Here is a 7,500-nt window from a genome sequence, read left to right as displayed (position 1 = left end):
TATCTCTTTGTGTGTGTGTGTGTGTGTGTGTGTGTATCTGTGTGTGTGTGTGTATCTCTTTGTGTGTGTGTGTGTGTGTGTGTGTGTGTATCTCTTTGTGTGTGTGTGTGTGTGTGTGTGTGTGTGTGTATATCTCTTTGTGTGTGTGTGTGTGTGTGTGTGTGTATCTGTGTGTGTGTGTGTGTATCTCTTTGTGTGTGTGTGTGTGTGTGTGTGTGTGTGTGTGTGTGTGTGTATCTCTTGTGTGTGTGTGTGTGTGTGTGTGTATCTGTGTGTGTGTGTGTGTGTGTACCCCAGGTGCCCCAGGTGTGCAGCTCTGTGGATGGGCAGGTGTCCAGTGTGTTTGGCGACGTTGGCGTCGGCTCCGGCTTCCAGCAGGAGGCGGATCAGGGGCGGAGCTCCAGACGTACACGCCTCAAACAAGATGGACGCCCCGTCCTGCGCCAGGGACGTCACGCTGACCCCTGCAGGACGGAGGACTTCAGCTTTTAGCAGATTTTGCACATTTGTTGTGTGATTTCTATATTTTAATATTCATGACGTTTTATTGACAATTATATTCAACAATATAAAAATGATCATCTGCAATGAAAGAATCTATTTAAAATGAAACAATAACTGATCAGCCTCACGACAGGAGGGTTGGAAGCTGTCTGTCCGCCTGTCTCACCCCTGTCCAGCAGGGTGCGCACCGCCTCCAGGTGTCCCCCCTGCGCAGCCAGCCCCAGGGGGGTGAGGCCGTAGTGGCTGGGGGGGTCGGGCGGGGCCCCGGCCTCCAGCAGGAGGCGCAGCGGCTCCTCGCCGCCCAGCAGAGAGGCCTCGTGCAGGGCCGTGCGCCCGTGAGCGCCCCCCTGTGTCACCCTGGAGCCGTGACGCAGCAGCAGGGAGGTCAGGTCGCCGCGCTGGGAGCGCACCGCTGGAGAGACAGACGGGTGGTCAGTAGGACAGACAGGCAGTAGAGCAGGCAGACAGACAGGTGGTAGGATAGACAGACAGACAGACAGACAGACAGACAGACAGACAGACAGACAGACAGGTACCCAGCAGCAGGGGGAAGTCCAGATTCTGGTCCGGTTGGTCCGGATCCGCTCCGTGCTCCAGCAGGAAGCAGCAGTTTTCAAGGATCCCTCGTTCCAGCGCCAGGTGGAGCGGAGTCTGTCCAGAGAGGGTGGAGCAGAGCACGGAGCCTCCACCCGATGCTGCTGGCACAGCATGTTACATTCATTATATATTCATAATATACTGTATAATACCATATAATACTGTACAATACTGTAAATACTGTATAATATGGTATATACTATATAATACTGTATACAATTGATATAATACAGTATACACTGTATAGCACTGTATAATAGTGTATATAATTTATACACTGTACAATACTGTCCAGAGAGGGTGGAGCAGAGCACGGAGCCTCAACCCCATCTAGGGATGACACTATTACAGAATAGCAGTCTTAAAACATATTACAGAGTGTGTACCTGTGTGTGTGTGTGTACCTGTGTGTGTGTGTGTGTGTGTACCTGTGTGTGTGTACCTGTGTGTGTACCTGTGTGTGTGTGTGTACCTGTGTGTGTGTGTGTGTGTGTACCTGTGTGTGTGTGTGTGTGTGTACACCTGTGTGTGTGTGTGTGTACCTGTGTGTGTGTGTACACTTGTGTGTGTGTGTGTGTGTGTACCTGTGTGTGTGTGTGTGTGTGTGTGTGTACCTGTGTGTGTGTGTGTGGGTGTGTACCTGTGTGTGTGTACCTGTGTGTGTACCTGTGTGTGTGTGTGTACCTGTGTGTGTGTGTACACTTGTGTGTGTGTGTGTGTACCTGTGTGTGTGTGTGTGTACCTGTGTGTGTGTGTGTGTGTACCTGTGTGTGTGTGTGTACCTGTGTGTGTGTGTGTGTGTGTACCTGTGTGTGTGTGTGTACACCTGTGTGTGTGTGTACCTGTGTGTGTGTGTGTACACCTGTGTGTGTGTGTACCTGTGTGTGTGTGTGTACACTTGTGTGTGTGTGTACCTGTGTGTGTGTACCTGTGTGTGTGTGTGTGTACCTGTGTGTGTGTGTGTGTGTACCTGTGTGTGTGTGTGTGTGTGTGTACCTGTGTGTGTGTGTGTACCTGTGTGTGTGTGTGTGTGTACCTGTGTGTGTGTGTGTGTGTACACTTGTGTGTGTGTGTGTGTGTGTGTGTGTGTACCTGTGTGTGTGTGTGTGTGTGTGTACCTGTGTGTGTACCTGTGTGTGTGTGTGTGTACCTGTGTGTGTGTGTGTGTGTGTGTGTACCTGTGTGTGTGTACCTGTGTGTGTGTGTGTGTGTGTGTGTGTACACCTGTGTGTGTGTGTGTGTACACTTGTGTGTGTGTGTGTGTGTGTGTGTACCTGTGTGTGTGTGTGTGTGTGTGTGTGTACCTGTGTGTGTACCTGTGTGTGTGTGTGTACCTGTGTGTGTGTGTGTGTGTATGTGTGTGTGTGTGTGTTTGTGTATGTGTGTGTGTGTGTACCTGTGTGTGTGTGTGTGTGTGTGTACCTGTGTGTGTGTGTGTGTACACTTGTGTGTGTGTGTGTGTGTGTGTGTGTACCTGTGTGTGTGTGTGTGTGTGTGTACCTGTGTGTGTACCTGTGTGTGTGTGTGTGTACCTGTGTGTGTGTGTGTGTGTGTACCTGTGTGTGTGTACCTGTGTGTGTGTGTGTGTGTGTGTACACCTGTGTGTGTGTGTGTGTACACTTGTGTGTGTGTGTGTGTGTGTGTACCTGTGTGTGTGTGTGTGTGTGTGTGTACCTGTGTGTGTACCTGTGTGTGTGTGTGTACCTGTGTGTGTGTGTGTGTATGTGTGTGTGTGTGTGTGTTTGTGTATGTGTGTGTGTGTGTGTGTGTGTACCTGTGTGTGTGTGTGTACCTGTGTGTGTGTGTGTGTGTACCTGTGTGTGTGTGTGTGTGTACACTTGTGTGTGTGTGTGTGTGTGTGTGTGTACCTGTGTGTGTGTGTGTGTGTGTGTACCTGTGTGTGTACCTGTGTGTGTGTGTGTGTACCTGTGTGTGTGTGTACCTGTGGGTGTGTGTGTATGTGTGTGTGTGTGTGTTTGTGTATGTGTGTGTGTGTGTGTGTGTGTGTGTGTATGTGTGTGTGTACCTGTGTGTGTGAGCTCCAGCAGTGTGATGTTGCTCTGTGCCGCTGCTTCATGAAGAGGAGTCCACCCTCTGCTGTCTGTCTCTAGAAACCTGTCTGTCTGTCCAGCACACAGCTGCCTCAGTGTCTCCTCATCACCTGGACAGACAGACAGACAGGCAGACAGACAGACAGGCAGACAAGTAATGTAATGTGAGTGAAGTCGGTTTGTTTCTGATGAGGCACGCCAGCCCCGCCCTCCAGTGAGTACTCACCTCGTCGGATGGCTGTGAAGATCCGGACGCTCTCTGCAGAGTTCCTGTTGAGAGCGGGTCCGAAAGGAGACGTCAGGAAGTGAGACCCCGCCCCGGGCGTCGCCCCAGGGTCCCACCGAGGGGAAGCATCTGACCGGTGCGCGGAGGGAGGAGGCCGAGCATGCCAACGGGACAGTTCCACCTCCCACAACCCACAATGCACTTCTTGTGCAACGGTGATGCTAAATTTGACGTCATTAAATCCAGCTCTGAGATTGAAATCCTTCAATAACGTAGAAGATGAATACGAAAACGAAAACGACCTTTTCACCGCACGCAACCGCCTCCACTCCACTCACCTTTTTGGTTTTGCATCGGACAAAATTTGAGGATAGTACCTGGAAGCCGGTACTTCTTTTGGTACCGCCTCCGTGGAGGTCCCAAGCGAGCTGAGGCCACACTAAAACGCCCCCAAAACACCGCAGACTGCGATTGGTCGGAGTGAACGCTCACTGCGTCTCTGCGTTGTCATGGGAACATCGCCCCCACGCGGTGCTTTCCGTTCAGTTAGCAAAATAAATAGACGTAGGAGAAGAAAAGCAGTTGTTGTTGTTTTGTTTGGAGGAATGGGGGCGGGCGGGGTCGCTCAGAGCTTTGTTTTGTTTGTTAGGAAGTTGAAGATACGCTGGTTTTCCTCCTCGGGGTCTTTAGGGAACGCACGTCAAGAAAAGCAGAAAAGCTGCTGCCGCACACCGAGAGGGAGGAACGGCGTCGCTATGACCACCGGCGACACTGAGGGGGTACGAACACAGTACCTGCTCCCAAAGTGAGTCGAGTAGTGTCGAGCCGGTTCCATGCTTGGAAAAGCGCCACAAGTGCTACTTAGGGCCCCTGTGGCCACCAGGCGGCTCCCAAGAGCAGCGGAGGGCCCTCAATCAGTGGCGTCACTCGGGGGGTGCGGTGCAGACAGCACTGGGAAATGCGTGATGGAGAGGGAACCATCTCCACCGCACATCGTTTCTCCAAACAAAACAAATAAAAACAGTGTTTTTATTTTAGACGTATTCATCTTTACTCCGTTTCCTAATTGTTTGAAACAAGAGAAAAAAAGCAGCGTGCGTCCGCCGCTCAGGGCCCCATTAAGGCTTGGGCCAGCCCAGGTCGGGAGTGGTCAGCATCAGGATCTTTCAAATTGATCGGGTGTTGACAGAGCAGCTTCCACCGGGGCAGTTGTGGTTGCCGAGCAACGCGGTCCCAATTTCCCCCCGTGTTCTGGTTTCATACAGAAAATGTGGAACGGGTTTCTCTGGGACGTTCTTCTCACCTGCCGAGTGCCGTCTCTTCTGTCTCGGGGAGTTTGCATCGTGCACGGAGACTCTGTTCAATCACGAGCTGAGTGGCAGCATCTTCCAGCTCCTCCTCCTCCTCCTCCTCCTCCGCCCGCTCCTCCTCCCGCTCCTCCATCCTCGCCCCAGACAGAGCTCCGATCCTGAGGAACCAGAGACAGACTCTGTGGGAGAACCCACTCCGACGGGCTTTGTGGTTCCACGAAGAACCATCACCGCCCAAAGAACGGCTTGCTGAACCGTCCAGCACCTTCCAAACCAGACCCTACGCAGCAGAGAAACAAGATGGTTGTTCTGGCTCCCTCCAGGTTCTCCAGGACATGTTGTGATGGTGCTTCCTCTGAAGGTCCCATGTGTCGTCTGCTGAATTCACTTGCAGAACTAACAGAACCGAAATGTTCAACGCACCTTGAGAGGCACCACCTCCATCAACTTGGTGATCCGGTTTTGGTGATTTATTGTGATCATTTAATAACATTATGATTCTGGAAGTTCTGGAACCAGTTAAATCCCAAAGGCATTGAACAAGGAAATAAACAACATTTTGATTTCAGGGCAGAGGTAAAAACTTACGTCTGATTGGATTTTGGGGATGACCTTCCAGGCAATCAAAAGTTTTCAAACTGAACTTTTTCCACCCAGTGAGAAGCCTGGCGGTGCTGGGACCATTAGGTCCACTCCTTAACTGACAGGCTCTGGCTGTCTGGCAACCAGCCTCAGTTTCCCTTGTTGCTAATGTTAGGACTTCCTGCTAAAAATACCCCGTGCCCTGTTTACAAGGCACACCGAGCCGCAGCGTGGCTCCTCCCAGCGGAACCAGAACCCGCCACCAACCTCCTTCCAGCCCAGTCGATGGAACCCAGAGCGGTTTCAGGTTCCACTGCCTGGGAGCCAGAGCATCTCACGTTACATTTGCTCGGCAGAGTACTGGACTTTGCCAGGGTTGGGCCAATCACAACCCTTTATCTGATATGGGCTGGGGTTGGTACAGTGATGATGCAGAGGAGAGCCGCGAGAGCACCTTACCAAGATGGCTGCCACTGACTTGGAGCCGTCCCTTGAATCCTCTATCGTATCGTATTAAACCAACTGAACGGTTTATTTTCTATAAAAAGCTTTTGTTGATAAGAAAGATGTGTTGGTTGTAGGTCTAACAAATGTTCTGATTGGTTGTAGGTCTATCCAATGTTCTGATTGGTTGAATGTCTATCCAATTGCGTCCAGAGACACTGGAAAGGCCCCTCGGGATTGATTCACTAATAGGCATTTATGAATTGGCCTGGTGATGCCAGGCTACATCCTTAACAGATGAACCACCTCAACTGGGTCTGGGGCCATCTCTCAGGCTAAGGCTCCTCCCCCTATCTCTAAATAGGGGGAGGAGCTTACTACCAGGTGACGGTTGACAGTAAGTTGAAGCTTTGCCTCTCGGCTCAGCTGGCTAGAGGAGCACCGCGTCGCACTCATTACATTACATTGATCAGATGCTTTTATCCAAAGCGACTTACAATTATTCAAACAGCGAAGGACGCCGCCATCAGGAGCAATTGAGGGTTAAGAGTCTTGCTGAAGGACACTACAGCATGCTAGCAGGAGGAGCCTGGGATCCAACCAGCAACCTTTAGATGACTAGACCACCAGCTCTACCCCCTGTGTCTGCCTAGTACACATTACTTCCTAGTAAGGAGACGAGTTTGGTCACTGAAACAAGCCCAAACAGAAGAGGGAACATGGGAGAGCTCTTGTGTGTTGCAGCCACCAGGCGCTGAACGTGCAGTCAGTTCACACCAACGTTGACGCCTTATTTGGACGTTGTTTTGTTGAATCAGTGACGACAAGATTGAACAATAAACTGATTAAAAGCTTTAAAATGTGCTTGATTAATTCAACGGTGCGGTGTATGACGGAGCCCCTCCGCCCTCGTAGGACCAGAGAAACCCCAGAGCGGTAAACCTTCTTTCATTTCCTTTATTGCAGTTCAGTGTCCTTATGAAATGTACATCATCTCCAGTCCGAGTTTTCCACAATAAAAAAACAAAAACGTTTCCATCCAAACTGCAGAACATCTGATCAATGCAGCTCATCTGGACAGAAGAAAAGGGTCAAAGGTCAGATATCCTGTCAGCTGCTACCCCACCATTAAATCACTTTTATATAACATGCTGAGAGAAAAGCTTTGAGACCACGAGGAAAGAAATAATCAGTAAAAACATAAATCAGTAAAAACATAAATCAGTAGTAAGGAAAAGCACGATACAGACATTTCAAGTCGAAAGAAGGAAAAAATTGAGAAACCAGATTTTAGGATTATTATTTGATGATGAACAACAGTGAATATATCTTTGGACTTGAGAAATGTCATCGTTGTCACATAAATTAAAGGTGTTGACAAATGAACAAAATGAGGTGAAAGTTTGATAAAGTTTCAACTTGAAGGACATGGATTTTAATTGTTGCTTTGATATGAAATGAAGCTTCAAGACCTTTTCCAGTTTCATCCTCCGACAACATTTCAATTCACTCCTTGTTTTACTCAACTCATTCATTCACCAAATCAACTATTAAAACTATCGTCAAGTGCAGCTTCAAAAAAGTTTGGAATCGAACCCAAAACCCCAAAGCAGAGTGAGAAGAACAGGATTCCAATTGGAGTCGTCTTAAAAAAACATTATACAGTTAGTTGGCATGAAAGAGTCCCCTGAAGCCACCTGAACCCCCTGAAGCCACCTGAAGCCACCTGAACCCCCTGAAGCCACCTGAACCCCCTGAAGCCACCTGAACCCCCCGAAGCCACCTG

At 49.7% G+C, this 7,500-nt stretch overlaps 2 protein-coding genes across 5 annotated transcripts in view; both read right to left on the bottom strand.

Annotated features, from left to right (window-relative positions):
- The window catches only part of asb14a (ankyrin repeat and SOCS box containing 14a), a gene marked incomplete at its 5' end in the record, with an annotated part of 14,595 nt that extends 9,774 nt beyond the window's left edge, over positions 1 to 4,821 (bottom strand). The window contains 6 exons of the mRNA XM_080001206.1: positions 293 to 464; positions 671 to 916; positions 1,041 to 1,199; positions 3,128 to 3,262; positions 3,379 to 3,422; positions 4,682 to 4,821. Coding sequence (XP_079857332.1) covers positions 293 to 464; positions 671 to 916; positions 1,041 to 1,199; positions 3,128 to 3,262; positions 3,379 to 3,422; positions 4,682 to 4,821 — 896 coding nt within the window. The remainder of the gene's footprint in view (positions 1 to 292; positions 465 to 670; positions 917 to 1,040; positions 1,200 to 3,127; positions 3,263 to 3,378; positions 3,423 to 4,681) is intronic.
- A 1,832-nt stretch (positions 4,822 to 6,653) lies between these two features.
- Positions 6,654 to 7,500, bottom strand: part of flnba (filamin B a) — a 59,957-nt gene continuing 59,110 nt past the window's right edge. For 2 of the 4 annotated variants that reach the window (XM_080000144.1, XM_080000145.1), the window contains exon 50: positions 6,654 to 7,500. This exon is cut by the window's right edge and continues 347 nt beyond it. The gene's annotated coding sequence lies outside the window, so the exon portion shown is untranslated. The other 2 variants (XR_013844149.1, XR_013844150.1) reach the window with 2 other exon arrangements.

This window comes from Zeus faber, assembly GCF_960531495.2.
Source record: "Zeus faber genome assembly, chromosome: 5".
In the NCBI taxonomy this organism is placed as follows: Eukaryota; Metazoa; Chordata; class Actinopteri; order Zeiformes; family Zeidae; genus Zeus; species Zeus faber.
This window is presented reverse-complemented; position numbering and strand designations above follow the sequence as displayed.